At 34.7% G+C, this 26,866-nt stretch overlaps 1 protein-coding gene and 1 long non-coding RNA gene across 3 annotated transcripts in view; one reads left to right on the top strand and one right to left on the bottom strand.

Moving 5' to 3' along the window:
- The window catches only part of LOC128092723 (uncharacterized), a 444,042-nt gene that overhangs the window by 160,722 nt on the left and 256,454 nt on the right, over positions 1-26,866 (bottom strand). The gene's annotated exons all lie outside the window — the stretch shown is intronic.
- Positions 1-26,866, top strand: part of LOC120424432 (uncharacterized) — a 148,982-nt gene that overhangs the window by 23,527 nt on the left and 98,589 nt on the right. The window contains exon 1 of one of the 2 annotated variants that reach the window (XM_052707146.1): positions 15,078-15,436. The exons of the other annotated variant lie outside the window; for it this stretch is intronic. Coding sequence (XP_052563106.1) covers positions 15,352-15,436 — 85 coding nt within the window. The 5' untranslated portion in view covers positions 15,078-15,351. Of the gene's footprint in view, positions 1-15,077; positions 15,437-26,866 lie in introns of those variants that run through there. 2 annotated transcript variants of the gene reach the window in all.

The following is a 26,866-nucleotide window of genomic DNA, read 5'->3' as shown; positions in this document are numbered from 1 at the left end:
CAAAAACAGTATCGGAAAGGTCACGGTGGAGGAGGGGTGCGCGGGGTGAGGTTGAAGATGCTCACCAGATGGGTTTGCCACCCCTCGAAGCTGCTGCTGCTGCTCCCTGATGACGTAAATGGGTTGATTTTATTTTGCTCTCGGTTGCAACCATCACCACCACCACTAACACTGTGAAATTGAGGGTTTTTTTGTGTCTGCTGAACTTTGTTGTTATTACAGCGCCAGAGTTCGTCATCCCTCTTTGCTCTTTCTCTGGGTGTATGTGTTTGAACTTTGCGGTTCTAAACTCATACAGTTAGACCATCTCCACCGGGCGCGCGCAGTAAGGATTTGGAAGCGCTCCACCATCACTCTTCCCCACACCGGTCGCTCATAAACGCGCTCATAAAATAGCAGCTCGACCCTGGGTGAACAGCGGGTGACCAAATTTAGTCGCCCGCTAGTAGCGCGCACAAATATTTGACATCTGCTTGAAGTGAAAGAAGAATCAAGATTTTTTTTTTTTAATTGACTTTTTATGGTTCCATGGAACTGGACATTGATGATGGACATTTTCATTGTACTGGCCACAACCCGGATTGGCCCAGGTTCCCCGGGGGATGTTCCGTTGAAAGGATATTGGCGGTACCTATGAATATGGGCAATATTGGTGTTAAATTTCACGATTTTCAAAATCACATATGGAAATCACGAAAATGGACATTGTGAGTGGACTGGCCACAATTCGAATTGGTCCGGGTTCCCCCGGGGATGTTCCGTTGAGCGGACATTGGCGGCACCGTATGAATATGGGCAATATTGGTGTCAAACTTCACGATTTTCAAAATCACATGTGAAAATTACGAAAATTGACATTTTCAACGAACTGGCCACAACCCGGATGGTTCCGGGTTCCCTGGAGGATGTTCCGTTGGAGGGACATTGGCGGCTCCGTATGAATATGGGCAATATTGGTGTTAAATTTCACGATTTTCAAAATCACATATGGAAATCACGAAAATGGACATTGTGAGTGGACTGGCCACAATCCGAATTGGTCCGAGTTCCCCCGGGGATGTTCCGTTGAGCGGACCTTGGCGGTATTGTATGAATATGGGCAATATTGGTGTCAAACTTCACGATTTTCAAAATCACATGTGAAAATTACGGAAAAGGACATATTTAACGAACTGGCCACAATCCAAATTGGTCCGGGTTCCCCCGGGGATGGTCCGTTGAGCGGACATTGGCGGCACCGTATGAATATGGGCAATATTGGTGTCAAACTTCACGATTTTCAAAATCACATGTGAAAATTACGAAAATTGACATTTTCAACGAACTGGCCACAACCCGGATGGTTCCGGTTTCCCTGGGGGATGTTCCGTTGGAGGGACATTGGCGGCACCGATGAATATGGGCAATATTGGTGTTAAATTTCACGATTTTCAAAATCACATATGAAAATTACGAAAATGAAATGTTCTAGTGGACTGACCACGATCCGAATTGGTCCGGATTCTCGCGGGGATGTTCCGTTGAGCGGACATTGGCGGCACCGTATGAATATGAGCAATATTGGTGTCAAACTTCACAATTTTCAAAATCACATGTGAAAATTACGAAAATTTACATTTTGAGTGGACTGGCCACAATCCGAATTGGTCTGGGTTCCCCCAGTGATGTTTCGTTGAGCGGACATTGGCGGCATCGTATAAATATGGGAAATATTTGTGTCAAATTTCACGATTTTCAAAATCACATGTAAAAATTACGAAAATGGACATTTTCAACGAACTGGCCACAACCCGGATGGTTCCGGATTCCCCTGACGATGTTCCGTTGAAGGGACATTGAAGGAATTTATTTTTTGAAATAATTTAAATTTTGGATTGTGGATCTTTTCAACTTCAATATTTGTTATTTATTTATTTGTTCCGATAAGGTCCCTTCAACGAAACAACGAATAAACTTTATATGTTCATTTTCGTAATTTCGATAGGTGATTTTGAAAACCGTGAAGTTTGACACCATTATATATAACTTCCCCCGGGGAACTCGGAACTACCTGGGTTGTGGCCAGTTCACTCAAAGAGTTCATTTTCGTAATTTTCACATGTGATATTGAAAATTGTAAAGTTTGACAGCAATATTACCCATATTCATACGGTGCGGCCAATAACCTTCCAACGGAACATTCCTCGGGGAACCCAGAACCATCCGGGTTGTGGCCAGTTCGTTGAAAATGTCCATTTTCGTAATTTTCACATGTGATTTTGAAAATCGTGAAGTTTGACACCAATATTGCCCCATATTATACGGTGCCGCCAATGTCCCCTCAACGGAACATCCGATTCGGGTTGTGGCCAGTCCGTTTAAAATTATCATTTTCGTAATTTTTATATGTGATATTGAAAATCGTGAAGTTTGACACCAATATTGCCCATATTCATACGGTGCCGCCAATGTCCGCTCAACGGAACATCCCCGGGGGAACTCGGACCAATTCGGATTGTGGCCAGTCCACTCACAATGTCCATTTTCGTGATTTTCATATGTGATTTTGAAAATCGTGAAATTTAACACCAATATTGCCCATATTCATCGTAGCCGCCAATGTCCCTCCAACGGAACATCTTCCGGGGAACCCGGAACCATCCGGGTTGTGGCCAGTTCGTTGAAAATGTCCATTTTCGTAATTTTCACATGTGATTTTGAAAATCGTGAAGTTTGACACCAATATTGCCCCATATTATACGGTGCCGCCAATGTCCCCTCAACGGAACATCCGATTCGGGTTGTGGCCAGTCCGTTTAAAATTTTCATTTTCGTAATTTTTATATGTGATATTGAAAATCGTGAATTCTGACACCAATATTGCCCATATTCATACGGTGTCGCCAATGTCCGCTCAACGGAACATCCCCGGGGGAACTCGGACCAATTCGGATTGTGGCCAGTCCACTCACAATGTCCATTTTCGTGATTTTCATATGTGATTTTGAAAATCGTGAAATTTAACACCAATATTGCCCATATTCATCGTAGCCGCCAATGTCCCTCCAACGGAACATCTTCCGGGGAACCCGGAACCATCCGGGTTCCGGCCAGTCCGTTTAAAATGTCAGTATTCGTAATTTTCACATGTGATTTTGAAAATTGTGAAGTTTGACACCAATATTGGCCATACTGATACGGTGCGGCCAATGTCTTTCCAACGGAACATCCCTCGGGGAACCCTAAACCATCCGGGTCCACTAGAAATGTCAATTTTAATAATTTTCATATGTAATATTGCAAATCGTGAAATTTAACACCAATATTGCCCATATTCATAGGAGTCGCCAATGTCCCTCCAACGGAACATCCCCCGGGAAACCCGGAACCATCCGGGTTCCGGCCAGTACGTTTAAAATGTCAGTTTTCGTAATTTTCATATGTGATTTTGAGAATCGTGAAGTTTGACACCAATATTGCCCATATTCATACGGTGCTGCCAATGTCCCTCCAACGGAACATTCCCCGGGGAACCCGGACCAATCCAGGTTACTATCAATCCAGTTTTTTTTTTTGGAAATAATTACTTTTGGCTTTGAAGATTTTGGCAAATTGGTCATGCCAATAAATTAAAACAAATTTTATTTCGAAACGTCAAAATAAGCTAATACTCACCCCCGGTGGGGTTGGCAGTGACTATTTTACCAACTCGTTTTATCAACGACCGGTGTGGGAAGGGTGACTACACTAAAATAGTAGCGCTGTGGGTGAACAAAATAGTCAATCATTTATGTGCGCACCGGTGGAGATGCTCTTAGAGGTTGAGTCGAGTGAGACTTAGAAAGGGAAAGAGAGAGGAAAAGGGTTGATACGAGCTGCAAAAACAACAACAGCAGCAACCCATGGCCGGGCAGATTCGAGGACGCGCAGATTGTGGGTAGTGAACTCGAAGAATGCTGAAAACTTTGTTGGAATTTATTGGTTTTCATTTTGGCTTTTAGGCCGATTTGTGTACACCTTCAACAATATTTTTTAATAAGTGAACTTTGAAAAAATTGCCATCAAATTTATCTTTATATCTGACGAATCTTTATATCTTCGAAAACGTAACTAATTGTATTCCTTTTCTCTCTCTTTTACAGGTATGTCCGACCAATTTTAGAAATGCTAATATAAGTCAAAAAAGTTAAGAACGGCGAGTCGCGAGCGAGCAGGAACAGCAGAAAGCTGTGTTGCATTTTGCGTCTGAAGATGAGCGAAAAAATAGGTCGAAATGTCGCAAAAAAAATAGTGTTTTTTTGACACCGAACAAAACCAAGTCGATTTCATCAATTAAAAATTCCACGGTGATTTTAACCAAATCAATATTTTCTATGTCTATCCTTTTCCTTAGCAAATCTCGTAGTTTTTTTATTGTTATTTTTCCTTATCTTGCCAAGTCCTTTGTAATAATATCCTATTTCATCAAAATGGAGTAGTTTAAATCATAGTTGTAAGGAACTCAAAACTTTATTAGCTTATAAAAAAACATGGGATTGTGAATGTATTATTTACTAATAAAATTAATTGAATTGATTAGATCTATGATTTTTTTAATGTTATTTATAAAAGAATATGATTTTTTGAAAATATTGACGAATTAAGTTTCATAGATCGTTTTTCTAAGCAAGTTAAAGTTTCTAACAAATTTTAATTTTTTTTGCAGTTTAAAAATAGGGGAAATCTACCCATTTTAATCCTAATAAGCGGTCGTGTTTGAATGATGTTGGATAATCTAGAGTCTCCCTTGAATTTTACTAAAACCAACTACACCAACGAGTAGAGCAAGTTTTTGTGAACATTTCTGTTTATTTTCACTTTCACTAAAAGTTATTCTATTTCTTTACCAAGCATTTAACAAAAAAAAATTCCCAAGGGTATTCTAATCGAGGCGAATGCATTGGGCCACGCCCATTTTTCTAATATCGGCTTAGTTCTTTTTTCTTCCAACACTCTGTCGAGTGTTGCCATTTGCGCTGACAGTTCAAACGAACACTCACGGAAAGTGGCATTTATAGGGAAAGTTTCCTGGCATCGCTGGCTGTGCTGCTGGTGGTGTTGACGGCCAGCCTTTGTTCTTTTTTGCCTTCGTCTCTCGCTCGGTTTTCTTCAGCCTTCGATTGGAATGCAAAGTGAAAATTGAAACGTCAAACGACTTGGCGCGTTTGTTTTTTTGATGGCGCTTGCTAATTTATTACATTTTTCGGGATTATTCTTCAAGTGAGTGCCTTACTAATGATCAAAAGAACATGTTGGCGGTAGTTGGAAGCAACTTCATATCTTAAGCGCCGTGAAAAAGTAAGCGAAAGTGAAAAGTTAATTTTGGCGATATTCATTAAGCGTTTGAGGGATTCTCGTGTGTGTCACTGTGTGTGCCAACAAAATGATGAGAAGTGGTCTCGCAAAATACAAATTATGATCAAAAGTGCATTAAATGTGATCTTTTTGGTCAGTAAGTGGCATACATTTGCGTGCTTACTCGAGGCGGTGCTGTTGCTGGTAAGTTTATAGCCCAAATAGTATTTTTGGAGCTTTAATCGAGCATCAAACTCTCCATATGACGAAGATAGGTGTTTGATTGGAAAGGGTAGATTTCCCCTACCTCATCAAATTTCGTTTAATTTTCGGTTTTGAATTTGTTGATCAGAATACTGGTTGCTGAGATATAGCGTCTTAAAGTCAAAATTTTGTGAATAATGAGTTTACTCAGTGACATTTTTCATCTCATAATATCTCGGAACCCGTTGGAGGGCTTATTACACTGAGAAAAAAATCTCATGTTTCACAAAATTTATACTTTAAAAGACTGTACCTCAGCAACCAGCTGTCTGATAAACAAAGTCCAAAAAAAGGGAATAAGAAGAAATTCTTAGCTATAACGCTTTTTTATAACGTATTTTAAAACTGTAAAAAACTAAACAAAACACGAAAAAAATCATCTTCAAATGACTTCAACTTGAAAACGATGCCCCCTAAAAATAATTGTTCCCAGTTTGCATCTAAAAATGATTTTTAAAATTTTGTTTGACAAAGCCTGTGACTTGTTTCCCAAAAGTCACTTCTATTTTAAACAGTAAGTTACCGGTCCGTAACTCCGGTAGCAGATTTTGCACCGTCCTTAAATCTAGCGCAAACCTACAACTATGCCGAAGACACCAAATCGATCAGAAAATCCCTTCTAAAAATACAGATTTTCGAACATTCACATGCCCGCAAAAAAATAATTATGTGAATGGCTTCTTATGACTTCTTATGACTTAGGAAATTCATGGACAAAATTTCATTCATATAAAAAAATCAAAATTCTAAATATCAAAAGAAAACACATATATTTATCAAAACTTATTTTTTCTTCATTAATAAAAGGTTCTTGGGTGATAAAAACAATGCTTTCATTGAAGGTTTATAAAAGTTTGTAACATTTATTAATTTTTATTTTTGAAATTATGGAATTTAGATTGCTGACGACTCTTCAATATGCAAAAAAATCAGTGATATTGACTGATCGTTTCACTAAAAAATTTGCAAAATAATCAAATTTAAATTTAACATTTAAAAAATCTCATTGCAAATATTGATGTTAAACATTTTTTAAATAAAAGCCTTATTTTCAGATCTTGAACATTGCTTGATGGAAAAGATCAGAAAGATGATCACATGTATGGTTTGTTAACATTGAAAATCGGAGTAATACCTGCCAAGAACATCAGTGTGATTATGAAAAGTAAATTATCTTCAAAATGTGTGTCATTCTTAGCCCTCATTGAAGTCGAGGGTAGACATGTTTGTTCTCAACTTCAACCTTTCTTTAAAAAAAAAAAAATATCACAAAACGCTGAAAGAATGATAAAAGCTGTGCTAATATACGTAAAAAGTTCGAAAAATGTCAAAGAATTCTTTTATTTTTTTTCCGGAAGTTTCAGTTTTCCTCCGATTAAAAATATAAATTTTCAATTCAATTTAAAAATGGAAAAAAATAGTTTACATGTATTCTAAAAAAGTTTACAATCAATTGCACGTAGACAGTTAAAAAAATGTGTGAAATGGAAGGTTGAATGTTACCTCTTTTATGATGTAATTTTACCTCAATTAAGCCTAACAAAGTGACATTACACCACAAAAGTGGTAAAATTACACATTTTCAGTGGTAAAATTACACGTTTTTTTTACTGTTTAAGTTTAAATAATAATGTAGAGTTTTGGAAATATTTTTTGCCTTGATTTTTAAAAGAAAAAAATGGGTTGGGGAGACAAAAGCTTTGTATAACAAAATTGTCGATTATTTGAAAAAAAAAATATTTAAAAAATAGAAAGTTATTTATAAACATAGGTATTTTTTTTGTTATTTTTTCGTGGATACTACTAAAACAAGAGATCTTAAAATGTAGAAGAATAAAAATTAACAAATCTTCTCTTCATTGTTACATTTATTGCCCACACAGAAAAAAATAATGTAAATTTGGAAGCTGTAATTTTGGAAGGTTGAATATTACCTCTTTTAAGATGTAATTTTACTTCAACTTAGACTGAAAAAGTGACATTACACCAGAAAAGTGGTAAAATTACACATTTCCAGAGGTAAAATTACACCTTTTTTCTGACATAAAAGATGTACCCCTTCCCAGATAAAATATTACAATGATTTCTTTTTCTGTGCAGGTTAGGCCTACAAAACATCTGTTCAAAGGAATAGATCATTAAAATCTGAAATATGTCAAGCCTCAAAAATTGTGACTGTTTAGTCCAAAAATCGTTTTTCAGTAAACACATATTTTGAAAATATCATAAAACCTTTACACGGTAAAAAAATCATGGTTATATTACATCTTGGAAGGGATACATCTAATTTTTCAGAAAAAAAATGTAATTTTACATCTGAAAATGTGTAATTTCAGCAATTTTCTGGTGTAATGTCCCTTTTTCAGTCTAAATTGAGGTAGAATTACATCATAACAGAGGTAATATTCAACCTTCCAAAGTTACACCTTCCAAGTTTACACTTTTTTTTTTTGCTGTTTTAAACCAACACCAAACAATATTTTCTTTTGTTTAAACATGCTTTTGTTTCTCTGCCACCAAACACTCTCTAAATCCTCACTCTTTTGTCAGCCGATGCTGTTGACTCACGTTTCCCATGGATCCAGTCCAATCTCACAGTCGAGCTTACTCACACAAACATATGCAGCAGCAGCGCCCCTTTTGGTCTGATAAGAACAGGGGCCATTTAAATGTTTGTACAGCCAGACTCGCAGCGTCGACTGGCGTTCCGGCACAATCAGCACAAATCCGGACCATCACAAATGCTGCCGGTTCGAACTTGTTGGAATTTAAAGTTTTTTGTTTTATTTAGAGAATAAATCTAAAAACAATATAAATTGAGTTTAAATTTTGAAAATTCTTGTTCAAATGATAATCTTTAAGTTCAGTCCCCATTCCTACACATGAACCACTACAACCCCAGCTGAAATGGGCTCAAATTTGATTATTTGTGTTCCATTCGTTTTTCCGTAGTGGCTTAATTTTCACTGCCGCAACTGCTGTTACATCAAGTGTAGTGGTGTGATGGAGTTCACCAACAAACACAAACAAACACGACTAGCACGACGACGGCATGAGTGGAAGTGCCCCCGAAAAAAAAAAAAACAAAACAACAAAAACATTAGGGCAAAGTAACCCTCGTCAAGAAGCTATGTGTGTGTGTGTGTGTTTACATCACGTGGAGAACCCCTGGAGAGCGGAGAGAGCCTTGCCAAGTTGCCTCCAGCTGGTGGCGTTAGTTGATTTGTTTTCAATAGTAGGTGCTGTTTATGTTGATAAGGTTTTCGAGGGGGACACGCTGCCCGATCGTGTGTACTATGTTAGTGGCCTTACTAAACAGTTGTGTGTTTGTGTCGTTTTAGTGTCACATAACCTGGAAAATTACTTTTTTCTGTCGCCACTTGGGATTCCCCGAACTCGTTACAATAGGGAATTACAACAACTAAAGTTACACTGTTGACGATGTAAATTGAAGTTGCGGATGAGAGACGCCACATGTGCATATCGCTATTAGAGTCGGTTGTTTGAGGGCTTCAAAGGCACGTTCGATCGGAAGGTTGGGGTTTACACTGCTGCCAGTGACGCAGCTGTGAAAATTTGTCTTTTTCAAAGCGACGTCAAAACTTTGGCTAAACTTCCTTGAAAATTACTTTTCTTTTAAACCTCAGTGAAATTGATAGAATTCTTTTTTTTTTTAAATAAGTTGTAGCAATCAATGTTTTTTTTTAGGGTTGTTACGGACGGTGCGGATAGCGCGGATTAGCTGGCTAAATTTAGTCATTTCGCGCAAAAACTTCGATTTTTTTTTTAAAGTTATCACTGAAACCACATTGAATTTTCTTCCGTAAATGTTAGTTAGGGGAAAGTGGGGCAAGTGTAACAAGCTAAGGAAATGCTCGTTATAACCCATCAAAAACGTTAAAAAATCTGTCGGATTTTTCATAATCATCTTATTCCAGGTCTTTACTAAGACTTTGATAGAAAAAGTTTTAAAAAATCCTGTTTTTTAATGTAAAAAATTGATTTTAAAAATTTTGATTTTTCGTACGTTCTTCTCAACTAGTGGGGCAAGACGAACAACCCGTTGGGGCAAGAGGAACAATTCATGTAACAACATGTCAATTTGGATTTAGATACATCAGATTAGAATGTATTTGAAACTTTCTTTCATTTTTAGATTAAATATTAATATTTTACTGAAAAATTGATCGTTTTTACGAAAAAAATATTACTGAGATAAAAAAAAGGAAATTTTAAAAATATCACTATATTTAGCATGGACAATTTTTTTTAAAGGTTGTTTATCAGTTTTTAAGTATTTTTATGTATTTTTTCCCAATAAAATATGTTGCTGTAGCAAATCGTATTTTTTTCCATACTAAAAATCCATATGGTACACTTGCCCCACCAGAACAAGATTTTTTTTAAACTCTCAACAAAAATAACTAAAAGTTAAATCATACTTTATAAAAGGTGCAAGTCATTGGTAGGGACACTACTGATCTAGGAAAAATAGCATTTTGATAAAATGAGCCTTAAAACGAACCCTAAGCCTTATTTTGTACTTTCCAAATATTATAAGAAAACAAAAGTTTAGAGAAAAACTTAATTAAATCTTACGCCCCGTGGCGTGTACGTCGTTTTGGCGGATATGTGGTAGTAGAATCAGTTAATTGCATTGCTAGCAGCAATTCCTCATACTGGAAAAATCAAAATTGTAAAAATTACGGCCTTTCGAGCGATTGTTCCTCTTGCCCCATATGGTCGTTTAGCCCCACCTTCCCCTATTTCTAAAAAAGCAGCGTCGAAATAATCTTCAAGAAAAGATTATTTTTGTTAATGATTTCTTAAATAAATTTATTCTTACACTCAAGTCATTAGTAACATCTGCTTCAGGCTCCGAATATTTAATTTATTTTGAGTTTTAGGTGATGTTATATTAACCTTATTAATTTTTTATTTTATACTGCATACATTTCATTTTGATTCTTTTGAGTCATATTTCAAGCTTTTCTTGAAGATATAGACATTCGGGTTACAAAAAATATTATTGGGGGGTGTTCTGACTGTGGTCAAATCTCAAATATGAGTTTGATTAGACGTGGACGTATTGGACGTAACAAGTTTGCAGGGTGGCCACTCAAGTCGGGAAAAAGTCGGGAATTCGCCAAAATCCGCAAAAAATCGAAAAAAGTCGGGAATTTGTGATATTTTGTCAAAAAGTCGGGAAAAATCGGGAATTATAAGCATGCTTAATGGAAAATTATTTTTTAACTCTTGAATAATTTTGTAATATTTTGTACAATTCTCAAATTGAATTCACTCAATTCTGCTTTAATAACATACTTTAAATTTAAGGTTCTTTTCACTATTTCAATATATTTAAGTATGGAAAAGCTGTTTAAGACATTCAAAATCCGAATTAATATTGGAGTCTTTGACACAGCTCTTCATAATATTTTTCATGAATCATATGATCTCTATAAATTTTTGTTTATCATACAAGAGGTAAAGTTAATGAAAAACTAATATAAAAATAGAGCCCAATAGCCAGCTTAGAATTATGATTCTATTTAATTTTGTCACATAGATTGAATATTTGAAAACAGATTCCAACTTGAGTTTGGCAATGGTTTTTTGGTAAATATTTTTAATTGTTTAACTAAATTCATTATACTTATACTTTTTTTGTGAGTATGGTTAAATTACTGCTTTATATGAAGCTTGATTTTCAGTTTTCGGAAAACTTTAATATCGAATAAAATCCAAAATATAAAAACTTTTTTTACGTTTTGAAAACATTAAGAAAATTTTGAAATTGTAAAAAAATAAACCAAGAAATTTAGAGTTATTGCAAAAGTGTTTAAAAAAAATGTCTTTTCAAACATTTTGCTTAAAAAAGTGGTAAAACATAAAATCATATCTAACTGAATGTTCATTGAAAAAAAATACAGTTAAATACTGACCACTAGATAAACATTGATTTAAAAAAACAATATCAAAAATTACAAAATTAAAAAGGGAACCAGGCAAATTTTTTTTATGAATTTCTTGACATTTTTCTAAATTCTTTGAATGAATAATTTCAGCAATTATGTTTTAATCATTCTTTGATTTAAAATGATGATGAAGTTTAAAAAAATAGGAACGAAATTTTAAGTTCAGTTATCTTTAACTTTTTGTCATTTCCAGTTGAAACGAAGTATCAAAAACTATACTTTTGCCAATTTAAAAAATAACATGAATGTTATAAGTATTGTTGAACTTTCGATAATTTTTTCAAAGACTAATTGTTTGTGTTTCTACTCTGAATCATAATAATGAAGTTCCATTTGTGAAGTTTTTTTCAATTGTTGTTTAGTTTCTGTATTTACAAAAAATGCCTATATTTGGATTATTTTTAAATTCATTTAATTTTTTTTCGGTGGTTAATATTGACTTTTCTTATAGAAAGTTTTTTGTTTGAAATCATTCTTTAGATAAGAAATGCGTATTATTTGAGCATTCTGGAAAAGTCTGGAAAAAGTCGGGAATTTGAAAATGGGATTTGAGTGGTCCCCTGAGTTTGGTTTAAGATGGGATCTAACCCGTTATTCAAAAATGTAGAGGTGGGCAAAAAAAGAGCGAGCCGCTCAAAGAGCCGGTTCACTAAAAAGAGCGAACGAACCGTGGCTCAGAAAAAAAGAACCGCGGTTCTTTTTTAACTTCGGTCTTTTGAAAAACCCGTTTCAAGATGGCATGATTTATATTATAAAAATAATTTATTGAATTTAAAAAAAAAAGTTTTAAATTTGGTTTTGAGAATTGAAAATGCAATTTCAAATATTTCAATGCTAATTAAAAATTATCTCAAAAGTAAATGATTGTCTAAACAAAATGAAAAAAAAAATTGTACAACTGATTGTACACTGAAGTATTACCAGAATACGAATTTGAGCATTTCAAATTGCATAATTTGTAAATTATTTCCATAAATCTACTGATTTGTTAGTTTAGAGATTTTTAGAATAAAAATAAACCCTTTGTCTGATTAAACTTTAGCGTAATAGACATTATAGATTAAATCCGAATGTACAAAAGAGTTCACAGAATATTTTCTTCAAATGAAACATCAGCATTAGTTCAATTCTTGCAGAAATAAACGCAATTCAAACATTTTATCCAGCATCCAAGATTTAAGTTTGGATGCCATTCAATTACTCGAATGTTTAGGTTCGAGTAGAAATTTTGAAAAAGAGACCACCAATACTTATGGTTTCCAAGGTAATCTTCTCGTTTTCAGTTTTAATTTGTTTTATCAAATAATTTATAAAAGTCCAATGTGAAATATCTTATAAAATCACACGATTCTTAAAAAAAACCCTTTTTGACCAAGCTTTGAAAAAGAGCGAAAGAGCCGTTCAAAAGAGCGGTTCTTTTTAATGAAAGAACGAAAATGAGCGGCTCCTAAAAAAGAGCGGTTTTGCCCACCTCTACAAAAATGAAAGCACCATCATTCAAAATTCAAAGTTTAAAAAATTCAATAATTCTAAACCTTTTTCATTTTTGTAGTTGTTTAATCCAAAATAAAAAAAAGATTTTTAAATATTCAAAAATAAATGATAGTAAAAGTTTCTAAATAGAAGAAAAATTAAAAATCTCAAAATTCAGGAATAAAACAAAATTAACGTAAAAACAATCCATTGAACAAAAACATATACATTCCTAACTTTCTATACCCTTAAACTCTTAAATTCTTAAATTCTTAAACTCTTAAATTCTTAAATTCTTAAATTCTTAAATTCTTAAATTCTTAAATTCTTAAATTCTTAAATTCTTAAATTCTTAAATTCTTAAATTCTTAAATTCTTAAATTCTTTAAATCTTAAATTCTTAAATTCTTAAATTCTTAAATTCTTAAATTCTTAAATTCTTAAATTCTTAAATTCTTAAATTCTTAAATTCTTAAATTCTTAAATTCTTAAATTCTTAAATTCTTAAATTCTTAAATTCTTAAATTCTTAAATTCTTAAATTCTTAAATTCTTAAATTCTTAAATTCTTAAATTCTTAAATTCTTAAATTCTTAAATTCTTAAATTCTTAAATTCTTAAATTCTTAAATTCTTAAATTCTTAAATTCTTAAATTCTTAAATTCTTAAATTCTTAAATTCTTAAATTCTTAAATTCTTAAATTCTTAAATTCTTAAATTCTTAAATTCTTAAATTCTTAAATTCTTAAATTCTTAAATTCTTAAATTCTTAAATTCTTAAATTCTTAAATTCTTAAATTCTTAAATTCTTAAATTCTTAAATTCTTAAATTCTTAAATTCTTAAATTCTTAAATTCTTAAATTCTTAAATTCTTAAATTCTTAAATTCTTAAATTCTTAAATTCTTAAATTCTTAAATTCTTAAATTCTTAAATTCTTAAATTCTTAAATTCTTAAATTCTTAAATTCCTAAATTCTTAAATTCTTAAATTCTTAAATTCTCAAACTGTGAGCCTTTAAAAAAACTGCAGTACTCTTCAATTCTTAAATTCTAAAAGTTTTGTCACCATCATAGATTACAGAAAATGTGATAAATTTGGAGCATTTTTGAAGTCATATTTAAGGTTAGAGATATTTTGAGAAGAAAATAATACAAATTTCGCGTTTCAGATTTTTCTGCATGACTTTTTAGCGAAGATTTATGCAACCCTGCAGGAGCCATCCAAAAAGGTTAGGTTAGGTGAAATCGCCTAAAACTCACCAACACCTTTCCTCGTAATTAAATTAAACTCATTCCTTCACCGCTGATTGAATATGACAGCTTTTCGGCCGCCACGACCTGGGAGCTATTCCTAGGTCCTCGTTATTCCTAACCCAACTGTTGGGCTGCCTCGATGACGTAACCTTTGCTGTAGTCTCATGTTGTCGCCTTCAGAGCCCCCCCGCCGGGAGCGAACTCACATTCAATCCCACTTTGATTAGGAACGACGTGCCAATACGAGCCCAGGACCAGCCACGCCGAGTTGCGCTACGTAGGATGACCGCCGGTTGATTTCTCATTCATCCAACTCGGCGAAACCCACCGCTGACCGCGGTACCACACGGTCAGAACTTGAACAGCTGCGTGAAGGTAGAGTTGCGTTGGAGCAGCAGCTCTGTTGCAATCTCCAGAAGCTACTAGGTAGATTTCGCAAGCGTAGCAATCAATCGCTGCTTTGAGTTCTACACGCTTGAACGGGGCCCGCGGTTCCTCGCGAAAACTAGCCAAAAATTTAATTAGTTTGGATGGTTCTGTTTGCACTTTTGCCGCCGGCACCAGCCGGCTAAAACCTTTCCAATGAACAGCAGGGAAAAAAACTTGCCAATTCATTTCCAATTAGCTTGTATTTGGTTGAGTTGTCCGCCGGACGAGTCCAAATTTGTGTGAGTACAATCACCTCGAGCTTATTGGCCACAACCAGCCCCGATTGGACCAGTAATGACCGCGCTGCTGGTGAGTGGGAGGCGATACGCTTGTCTGGCACAGGTATTCACCGAGGCAAGGTCGTCCAAAATTGGGCAGTGTGGTACGATTGTGCGTTTCCGCGTGAATGTGACCAAGTGTGTCGCCAATGATACTATTTTTGTCTAGCTTATAATGACGTACCCAGAAGTTAGGAAAGCAGCACACTGCTAAACCTCGTGACCTTTTTTAACCAGCGGACCGTTTGTGTCCTCCAATCAAACTGCTCAACCGTAAAATCCGCTCAATACCTTCGGTAACTGTACTTCCTTCACTCACAGCCCCACCAACCGATGAGAAAATCCTACCAACTCTTCCCATTATGGAGCCGATCGACGACTTCGTCCAATTGGCGCGGACCAGAAGGAAATCCAACACCTCCTACGCTGCCGCCGTCAACGATTGCGGTATAATGACATGTTTCAGCTGCTGCCGGGCTACCTTGCCACCAGAATCGGAGACCTTGTCCCAGGTATCCATTTCCAAACCGGTCCCCCCAACCTGCGCCAGACAGGCGACTGCGGCTCCGCGCGCGTTGAGATGTCGTCTTCAATGGAAACTCGCTCGACGTCTAGCGGTAGCTTGCTGTCGTGCAGGGATTCCTACGAGAATCCCTGCAGTCACGTTGTTGAACCGATTGCTGGCTGGGGTTAACCGCAGCGAACGAATCAATCGAGCGATATCAAGTCCTGTTACATGGGTTGATGATATCTAAAACAGTGCCATTGTTGTTCAGCGATTCGAACGCCGTATAGGTGAACGGTCGGTCCTCCATGAACTCGGAGGTCGACCCGAAAAATATCTCATACTCAAATGTAGGGCGTCCAATTTTCCCGGGTTTTGCATTTCCCGGGAAACGGGAAAAATATTTTTGAAATCCCGGGAATTCCCGGGATCCCGGGAAATTTGCAACAGTAATAATATCTATGTTTTCATAATATTTGACATGTTATTCAAGCTGAAAATCATCAAATTGGCTCAATACTATTCATTGGTGATAATATACACTTCAATCTAAACAAAGAATAGCAGTTTTATAATAGCTTGCCAAATTTTTTGTTTGTTCTTTGTTGTACTTAGGTTTCTAATCTAATTTCTAACCTAATGTGATCTAAATGAAATTAATCTCTTATAAATACATATTTTTAGTTATTTTTTTCTGCCATGACTAGAATTATTTAAAAAAAAAAATCTATGTCTAAAATAACAAATAAAAGGATAACAAACAAAATTATAGATGCCAATGTTTAATTTTAAATAAGTTTAGAAATTCATGTTATATATAAAGAATATTTTACAAATTATCTTAAATCACTACCGCCAACTGAGGAAAATCAGTACTACAGTCTACATAGGTTCAGGAGATTTTAGAGCAATTAATTTGGAGATCGGTGTACTAATTGTTTTCTTCTATTCCTGTTTGAATCACGAAACACTAAAAAGGTGTCTTGATTTGATACATCTGTCTTGATTAGCCAAAGATGTTTCATGAAAAATAATTTAAAATGTTATTATTTGTTCAATTTCAAATCATTAATAGTAATTTTTAAAAAAATATCAAATTATTTAGAAAATATTTAATGCGCTAGGCATTTTCCGGATCGATAAATTTTAAACAATTTTCCTTTCTAAGTCAAATTAATGATGATATCTAGAGTTGAATAGGTTCTATAAACATGTGAAACACAAAAGCTTATAGGACCTTTTAAAAAACCCTGGATATATGCTTAATATTTTATTTTATTTTATTTAATCGTTGTTTATCAATTTCCACAAAAAAAACCCTGGATTTCCATACCAAAATTTGATATTCATTTCCGATTTCGGGAATTCCCGGGACAAAATTTAAAAAAATCCCGGGATTCGGGAATTCCCGGTTTTGGAAAAATCCCGGGATTTTTGTCCCGGGAATTCCCGGGATGGACGCACTACTCAAATGCGACAGCTTACATATGGGTCATTCCATCTCAACTGTGCACGAAAAAGTGCAAATTTGAAAATTACCCTCTCCGATCCTGCTCAAATTTGGCAGAGCTGTTGATACTATCAAAACATGTAAGAATCCCGAATTTCATCCAAATCGGACCACCCCCTCCATTTTTGTACCTCCCCAAAAAATCGACTTTTTGGCGATTTTTGACCAAACCTCCTAGTTTCAAACGGCGATAGCTCAGGAACCACAAATCTTAGAGGGTCGGTCTTAGACTCAATTTTGAAGGAAATTGGACGTAGAATCCATTTCCGTGATCAAAATTTAGATTAATTTATTTTTTCTACCTGTATTGCGCAATTGAAAACTTTAAACGGCCGTATCTCAAAACACCCCAACTTATTTTTTTTATTTGACCTCACCATCGTGTTCCCCGGCCAATTTTACATAAGAATCACTTATCGACAGAAATGAATATGTTTTGTTCCAGAGATATCGAATTTTAAAGTTTTGTGTTTTCGAGATTACCTACATTAGCTTCATTCGCCGCATCTGCTAGAAGCACACAGGCGGGCTGATCAATAACTGCTACCTGGTGTTCTGGGAGATAGTTAATTTAATTTATCTTTTTATAATTTTACGCAAATATTTATTCAAATGGCTAATAGGGGAAATTCTCGTATGTTTGGCAGGTTAAGTCAAAAAGCCGTAATTGCCAATGGTAAACAAAGCCTATTTTGCATCGGTATCCGACCTACTTACGAAAAAACAAATTTCAAAAATGCTTAAGATTGTTCATCAACTCGTCTCTCAAGTGCCCCAAACTGAAAAAAAATGAAATTTTGTTACAATTGGGAGAAAAACAAATATTAGTGTCGGAGGTCACGGTGGCTCTTACGGCTTTTTGAAAACTCACCCGAGATTTTCACTATTTAAACAACAAATTTTGCAAAACTTTTGATAGAAACTTGCTTGTTCACTTCTTTCTTATTGAGCTATTTATCACTCGATTTCAGTTGAAAACGCTTTTAATCAGCTGTAATTGAATGCCAAAGCGCTGATATGGCAACATTAGAAGAACGCTGGAATTAGATGCTGTTCCCCTACCTTGATCAATCTATTTTTGTGAAAAAAATATTTATTGGGTTATTTTGAATGCACCGTTTATTTACGTGTTGCTAACCGTTTTAGAGAACCTCCGAGGCCATGACTAGGGCCTTTATCATGGGCGGTAGCAAAATAGTACCATTCAGCAAAAAACCCCAAAACCTGCTTTATTATTATTATTATTATAGTTTATTATTGACACTTTACCATAATTTGGCAAATCTCATTTATGGGTTAAAAGATTGATCATATTAAATCAATTTTTATATTGTGAGCCAGCTCCATTTGATTAAAAGATGATTTCGGTCAAGGTACATTTTATTTACAAAAAAACCTTTATACGTGAGGACAGCAGCCGTATTGTGTTCCAAGAATCCAAGAATGACAGAAGAAAAAAAAAACACTGTTGTTCGGACGATGTCGAAATCATCGCAACAAAATTTGGGGAATTAGCCGCTTTGCAGCAGATCAAACTTTGTGATTTTCTTACATTTTTCAGTTTTATACTTTACAGAAATCCTTTTCCTACTCCTTGTGATCGTCCTTCACTAGAGTACAACAAATCAACAAATTTTATTCATTTTAATTCATATTTTTAACTCAATAATGTATCGTGCACTTATTGTTCAGTGTTACTAACAAGATTAATTGCATTTTGCATCGGAATCCAATTCTGCCCTTTACTGTGTGTCGTTATTGCTCTGTCCTGTGGGTTAGCACAGAAATTCACTTCATTCATTGTTTTTAACAGATAAACATTCGCGATTAAACTCCAGTTTCCTACAGTGTTATACAGTTAATTTTTGCCCAATTTGATAAAGATTATTTATGATGAATTATTATTTCAATAAATGACCAGGTAGCAGTTATTGATCAGCCCGCCTGTGTGCTTCTAGCAGATGCGGCGAATGAAGCTAATGTAGGTAATCTCGAAAACACAAAACTTTAAAATTCGATATCTCTGGAACAAAACATATTCATTTCTGTCGATAAGTGATTCTTATGTAAAATTGGCCGGGGAACACGATGGTGAGGTCAAATAAAAAAAATAAGTTGGGGTGTTTTGAGATACGGCCGTTTAAAGTTTTCAATTGCGCAATACAGGTAGAAAAAATAAATTAATCAACATTTTGATCACGGAAATGGATTCTACGTCCAATTTCCTTCAAAATTGAGTCTAAGACCGACCTTCTGAGATTTGTGGTTCCTGAGCTATCGCCGTTTGAAACTAGGAGGTTCGCTCCAAAATCGCCAAAAAGTCGATTTTTTGGGGAGGTACAAAAATGGAGGGGGTGGTCCGATTTGGATGAAATTCGGGATTCTTGCATGTTTTGATAGTATCAACAGCTCTGCCAAATTTGAGCAGGATCGGAGAGGGTAATTTTCAAATGCTGTTCCGCTTCAGATGGAATGACCCATATGGAGGTGACCTCGACGTGCCGTTTCTTCAAAATATGAATGTGGAGATTTGTTTCTGTGTTGACGCTACACGACTAGATTTAGGACCGTCAACGAGGACGGCGAACTTCCTCCTCTCGCGGTGGCGCCAACAACTGCTGCCATTTGGTACACCATTCCGGACAGTCTCCTCGACATGGCAAACGCGTTTCTGTCATTCGTCTTGTTGTGCCAGTTTGACTAATTGGGAACAATCGAACTCTGTTTCGATTTTCGACAACAACAGCCGGGGTTGTAGATGGCTGTGTGTGTCCGGATTGTACAGGTGTTACGGCATGGACAAAGAGATAACCGTTATTTTCGCAGGACCAAACAAGTCCAAGGTGGTTCAGGCGTAGGTCACTTCCCAGTTAAATGCTGTGTGCTGGATATCATTTTGTACACAGTAAAATAATCATTGTATTGCTACATCTGGAAGGAGTACATCTTTTATTTCAGAAAAAATGTGAAATTTTACATATGAAAATGTGTAATTTTTCCATTTTTCTGGTGTAATGTCACTTTATCAGTTTTAATTGAGGTAAAATTAGATCTTAAAAGAGGTAATATTCACCATTCCAAAATTACAGCTTCCAAATTTATAAAAAAAATTACTGTGTAGAATACTTTTAGTACTTCCAAGCTATTCCAATGTATTCGACCTTGCATTCTATTTTGATCGCCCAAGTGACCCCAATATTTACCATTTAATTATTTTCCATTAATACCATTCTTTAGTCACAGATAGCAAACCATTTCCCTGCTTGGAATAACTGTATACCTGCTCAAATTGCATTTTCCACCAATTCTTTCCATACATAGCAGTGAAATAAGCACGAGTGCTAACATATCTTTATGTCTGCGCCAGTTTCCATTGCAGCAATGACCGGGGCTCCATTTATGTTTCGTGACCAATTCTACCGCCCTATCGGGAGCCCCGAGAGAAAGCAATACCATTCTCAAACTTCTTTTCTTCTGTTCTATGTTCTCCTCCACGTTGAATACCCCAAAGTCAGTAGCACAAGAAAAAAAAAAAGAAACAGACACAAACACGCACGTGAGAATCGTTTTTCCCAGAACTTTGTCTGTTTCGCGTTATTGTTATTGTTTTATTCATTACCGGCCAGCTTCTCTCGTCTACTTCTCTTTCACTTCCTCTAACTATATTTCTTCTTCCTACTCTTCTTGGTAGGTGGTTAGAAAAAAGAAGCCAAAGTCCATCGGCCATTTCGCCACTTGTTTTATTGGTTGGCCTCTCTACTCTTTGTGGATATGTGTGCTGGTATCTGAGAGTCCAGGTTACCTTTTCCATGCGGCACGAATCGGATGTGTACATCAACGCGTGTCTTACCACCGAACCGAAGTCTGTTTCTTTTTAGCGTGATGCACGGGTACCGTTAGGAGGGGTGAAATAATCTTTTTCTACGTACTTTTGCGTTACTTTTTAAACAAAATTATCTGTTACAAAAAAAAATATATGAAAAAAAGATAACACGTGATGTTTATAAGCAAACCCCTTACGTTTATAATTTTTTTTTTGTAATTGTCTGTTTTACAACTTTGTAGAACATTGTTACACTCTAAAAAATATCCCTGCAAAGTTAGAAAAAAACACGAAATTTTAAAATGAAAATTTTTGTTCTTAATGAAAAAATTACCCTTCTGGGTCAATATAGATTCGAAAAGTACATTAAATTTCCCTTAAAATGACATGTTCCAAAAATGTTTACAGTCAAGTAACGGAAAATGGGAGAATTTTTAAAACTTTTTTAGTGTTTTTTCGATGAAAAATACGTTTTTTTTTTGGAATTCTGAGTACGTTATCAAATCGGGCGTATAATTTTACATTAAAGTCCCTTTGACACCAAATTTCTATCTCATCACCGTTTCAGGCTGCAAATTATTGAAAAACACATCTTTTTTCGCATGTTCAAAAATTGAAGGGGACGTACCGCCCCTCCGTCACAAGATATCAACGGACCTCGGATTCGTGATCAGGGACAAAAGTTACCCCTTAGGACAAAGTTTCACGCAAATCGAAGAGGGGTCGGGGCAAATTTTCCCGATTTCGTGTGAGTTGGTAGAGAATTTTTGTAAATACAAAAAAAAAATTGCAACCGATAGGATTCCAACCCAGCACCAACAGTAAGGACTGGCGCTTTAGACCGCTCGGCCATCAGACCGATGATGAACGGAAAGGATAAACGCATATATGAACTTGACATTTAGGTCAGGTAGGTTTCCCGTACTGATGAGCCTCATATTTTAGTGTGTAATATTACATAGAATTTCATAAAATAATGCAAAATTTATTTTACACGCAGCTGAATTACTACTTTTTTTTGCTGTGTATACATAAAGAGGCCATGTGATGAATCACATGTAAACTCAATAAACGTTAACTTGAAATTCGACTTAATCTGCTAAATCACACGTAAAATCTTGTTTGACGTATGATTTGTTGCAATTTTACATCGAATTGCATTAAAATTTTATGGCGATGGCGTGCAAAAGTGTTACATCATTAATGATGTAACATTCGATTTTTTTACTGTACAGACAAATCCTCTGATATCTTTTACAGAAACGCAAACATCAAACGTGACCTTACTTTTGACAGTAAAAGTTGTTGTAAATGAAGCTGCATGTGGTAGTAAAATTATTTTTGGATTTCTGTTATGAAATTGTATGTAAAATTACATGATGAATTATGGATTTTTCCACAGTATGGATTGGTATGCCGTCTAAGACCTCTCTGTGAGGACTTTTTCATTCAATGTGTAACATCTTCATTAAGTGAATGTGACATGCATGATTTTACATGCGATTTGAACATCTGAATTTGCTGTGTAGTGTGATGAATCTTATACATTTATTTCATAGGTTCTAAATCATATGACGATAATCAGCATTATTCGATTTTTAATTTATGTTTTATTCTCATCCCCACTTTAAATTTTCTGAAAAATCAAGGAAGGCAAGGAACAATTCTAACTAAATATACAAAAAAAACTTGAGTCAACTGTAAACTTTAAAAAAAAATATGATCTGATTGAACACATTGCAGATTTATATGGAACTTATAGAAAAACATATTTTTATGAATTCATGATACCGTAAAACGGGGTGACCTTGATAGGTTTGAGATTTTTCCGCAAAATAAAGAGTGCAAATAAAATACGTACGGAATTGCATGGAACCATACTGACCGGAGTAGAAAAAGGTTAAAGGTACTTCTAGAAGAAGTTTTCATTAAATTTTGAAAAGTTTAAAAAGTTAGTTAACTATAATTAAGAAAACGTTGATTTTATTTTGGTGATTTTTTATTTAACTTTTTGTCACTAAAACTTGATTTGCAAAAAAACACTATTTTTAATTTTTTTTATTTTTTGATATGTTTTAGAGGACATCAAATGCCAACTTTTCAGAAATTTCCAGGTTGTGCAAAAAATCTTTGAGCGAGCTATGAATTTTTGAATCAATACTAATTTTTTCAAAAAATTGAAAAATTGATCGCAAAAATTTTCATATTCTCAAAGTGTCATGATTTTCTCCATGAACATGATTTCTAATCGGAAAACGTAATGCATTTTGGGATTCTTCGGACAGTTTTCCACCAGGAGAAGGTAAATAATTAAAATTGTTTGCTTTTGAAACATAATTTAATAAAATTTCCAAATTTGAAGGCATTTTCAGTAGAAAAATTTGTATACAAAATGTAAAAATTTTTGATTCGTGCTTCGATACTGATTTTTTTTACAAATTTACCTATAATTTATATGTATTTTGTTAAAAAGCTTATAAACTTAGTTAATTAAATAAAAACATTGATTTTTCTTTGTTGAAAACTATATCAGCAACCTTAGCGATGGAACATTCAACGCAAAAATAAAATTTGAGCACCTTTAACCTGATTTTAACAACAAAAACTATGACTTGAATTTTGGATTAAAGAATTTTTATAGTTTAAACTTACCTCTTTTTCGGTGTAATTTATCCTCACATTTAGTGTAAAAAGTATAATTACATTTTTAAAGATTTTTTACGGTACCCCTCCTTGTCCTCTACCTTTCTCAGGTCGGTGACTCTCTTCTCGCTGGGGCAAGAAAAGATCCGAAACTCGTGCCCCAACCGACGCTCAGACGGACAGGTAGACCGGAATCGGAAGATTAGCTCTATAACTGTAACTTTCCGCACACGGAGGCGCTCTCAAGTCTTCAAGCTTTTGCTTTGCTCTGGACAGCAGTCCAACTCTGTTCGAACTTTCCTCTGTGTCTTATTTTTTTTCGCAAGTTGCGGATCAGGTTGGCCATTTCGAACTGGCTCGTTGCGTCGGATTTCGCACATTGCGGAAGGTAGCACGTGTGAAACACGGTGAAAAAAAGTAAAATTACATGACAAATAAATCGTGTAACTTTACATGCATTTCTCTTACAGTGGAAATCATCACGAAGAAATCTGCAAAACCATGGCTGTGATCAATTTAATAGGTAGAGCAGAGCAAGTTGTGTCAAGCCGATATGTGTGACAGTAGCAACAGACACAACTCACACACAGGTTGCGGTTTGTACCAAGACTCTGGAAACGCTGACTGTGCGTACCATCGCTCTAACAGGTTTCTTCAAAGCAACACTCCGTCGTCGTAAATTATGCCTTCGCGTCCCGGCTGTAAACAACAAAAACAACCCGCCGCCGCCTTCTTCGAGGTTGGGGCTCTGTGTTTGTTGTTTGAGGGCGGAAATGATCTGGTTATGAACCGATCGAAGCTAGATTTGTTGGTGGAAGGGTTGCTGTTGATCACGTTAACGTTGACTTAGATCATATCCCCCTGAAGAAAAGTAATAAAACGCACTCACTGCACTTGTTGGTGGGTTGGTGAGGGAAGACAGGATGTGTGATGGTGTAATTTGCTTCATGGTAAGCAGTAATAGTAGTGTTGTCATTATTTACTCTAAGAGGTTATTGAAATTAATACTCCTTGCGTGATGTTTATGCAAGAGATCGAACGGATTCATCAAAAGCATAGAATAATTTGTTACGGTCATATTGTTGGTCATACTGTGAAGCAGTTTTGTAATAAGTTTCGTAATTTTGTAACTTTCATGACACAAAAAGATCAATTCTCGCGCATTTTTTAGAGAAAAAGCCATACAAACTTGAACCACGTAGACCCATCTTCACGTATCATTTCTGTACAAATATAAAATTTAAAGATTTGTTAATGAGTTAATATAATCAAAATAAATTATAATTAAAATTCATGGTTTCAACATTTGAATGGAAAAAATTAAAACACATTTCTGAGGATGGTGAGGCAGTTGCCCCATCTTGCCATACCCTGTGCACGCTAGAGACAACGAGTTTCTCCGAGTTGGATAAATACGACAAGTGCTGATAAAATCAAGTTTTGCAGAAAGTTGCATGAAACTTTTGTTCAATTCCGAAAAACGCCCCTTTTATGGAATTTTTAAGTCAAATGTCAAATGTCCAATGTGTAACTCAATTTATAAAATCTGATCAAAATGTTTAGTTGAGAATTTTTGCACTGATATGAGTGCTACACAGTAAAAAATTGTGTAAATTTGGAAGGTTGAATATTTCCTCTTTTATGATGTAATTTTACCTCAATTTAGACTGAAAAGTTGAGTTACAGCAGAAAAGTGGTAAAATTACATATTTTCAGCGGTAAAATTTAACTTTTTTTTATTACATTTAAGTTGTACCCCTTCCTAGAGAGGAACTCTCTACGAAATCGGTATTTTTTAAAAACTTTTTTGCTGCTTTTGAAATGCTCAAAGAAGCCATTTTACATCATGAGTTTGTCCATATAATTGTCCATACAAATTTGGCAGCTCTCCATACAAAATTTATAAATGAAAATTCAAATATATGTTGTAGGTATGGATAAGGACTACACAGAAAAAAAATGATACACCGTAAAAAAAATTGGTGGTTTTTTATTTAGCTTTATGTCACTAAAAGTTGATTTGCAAAAAAAACACTATTTTATTTTTTTTATATATTTAAGGGGACATCAAATGCCAACTTTTCAGAAATTTCCAGGTTGTTCAAAAAATCTTTGACCTAGTTATTTTGAATTTTTGAATCAATACATTTTTTTCAAAAAAATCGAAATATTTGTCGCAAAAAATTTTCAACTTCATTTTTCGATGTAAAATCAATTTTGAAATTAAAAAGTACTTTAGTGAAATTTGTATAAAGTTCACCGTTTTCATGTTGAAGCCATTTTTGATTAACTTTTTTGAAAATAGTTGAAGTTTTCCTTTTTTTTAAATTAGTGCACATGTTTGCCCACTCTTGAAAAAAAAATATTTTGAAAGCTGAGAAAATTCTCTATATTTTGCTTTTTTAAACTTTGTTGATACGACCCTTAGTTGCTGAGATATTGTTTAAAAACAGGAAGTTGATGTTTTCTAAGTCTTACCCAAACAACCCACCATTTTCTAATGTCGATATCTCAGCAACTAATGGTTCGATTTTCAATGATAATATACGAAACATTCGTGTTATTTTCCGATCTTTTCGAAAACAATAATTTCAAAAAAAATAGATCAAGACTAAAATTTCAAAAGGGCCAACCAGATCGGAATATTTCACGAATATTTCATCGGAATCGGAATGTAAATCGGACCATTAGTTGCTGAGATATCGACATAAGAAAATGGTGGATTGTTTGGGTAAGACTCATAAAACATAAATTTTCCTGTTTTTAAACCTTTGCAATGCAATATCTCAGCAACTAAGGGTCGTATCAACAATGTTCAAGATAGCACAATATAGAGGATTTTCTCAGCATTTCAAAAATGTTTGTTTTAAAAGTGGGCAAACATGTGCACTAATTTGAAAACTAAAAAAACTAAAAATGGTTTTAACTTGAAAACAGTGCACTTTATAAAAATTTCACTCAAATACTTTTTGATTGCAAATTTGATTTTATATCGAAAAGTTATGTTGTTAAAATTTTGCGACCAATATTTCTATTTTTTGAAAACATCAGTACTGATTTCTGAAAAGTTGGCATTTGATGATGTCCCCTATAAGGCCAATGCAAATATTTAAAAAAGTTTTTGTCCCTCGGCCCTGGTCGAGGTCAAGGGGGGGGCAAAAAAATAAAAAATATAAAAATTTAAATAACAAGCCATAGTCTTTACATTTAAATGAAAAAAGTGTTCTAAAATGCATTTTACACTAGTTCAGTTGTTTTGCAATCATTAGTTTTCAAAAAATCTAAGATCTGACAAAAACAAAAATTTTATCGAAAAAAAAGATTTTGCATCGAAAATTTTCAAAAAATCTTAAGGTTTTTTAATAAACCCAAACATACTAAAAATGATTTTAAACG

This window comes from Culex pipiens, chromosome 2 (assembly GCF_016801865.2).
Source record: "Culex pipiens pallens isolate TS chromosome 2, TS_CPP_V2, whole genome shotgun sequence".
Taxonomy (NCBI): Eukaryota; Metazoa; Arthropoda; class Insecta; order Diptera; family Culicidae; genus Culex; species Culex pipiens.
This window is presented reverse-complemented; position numbering and strand designations above follow the sequence as displayed.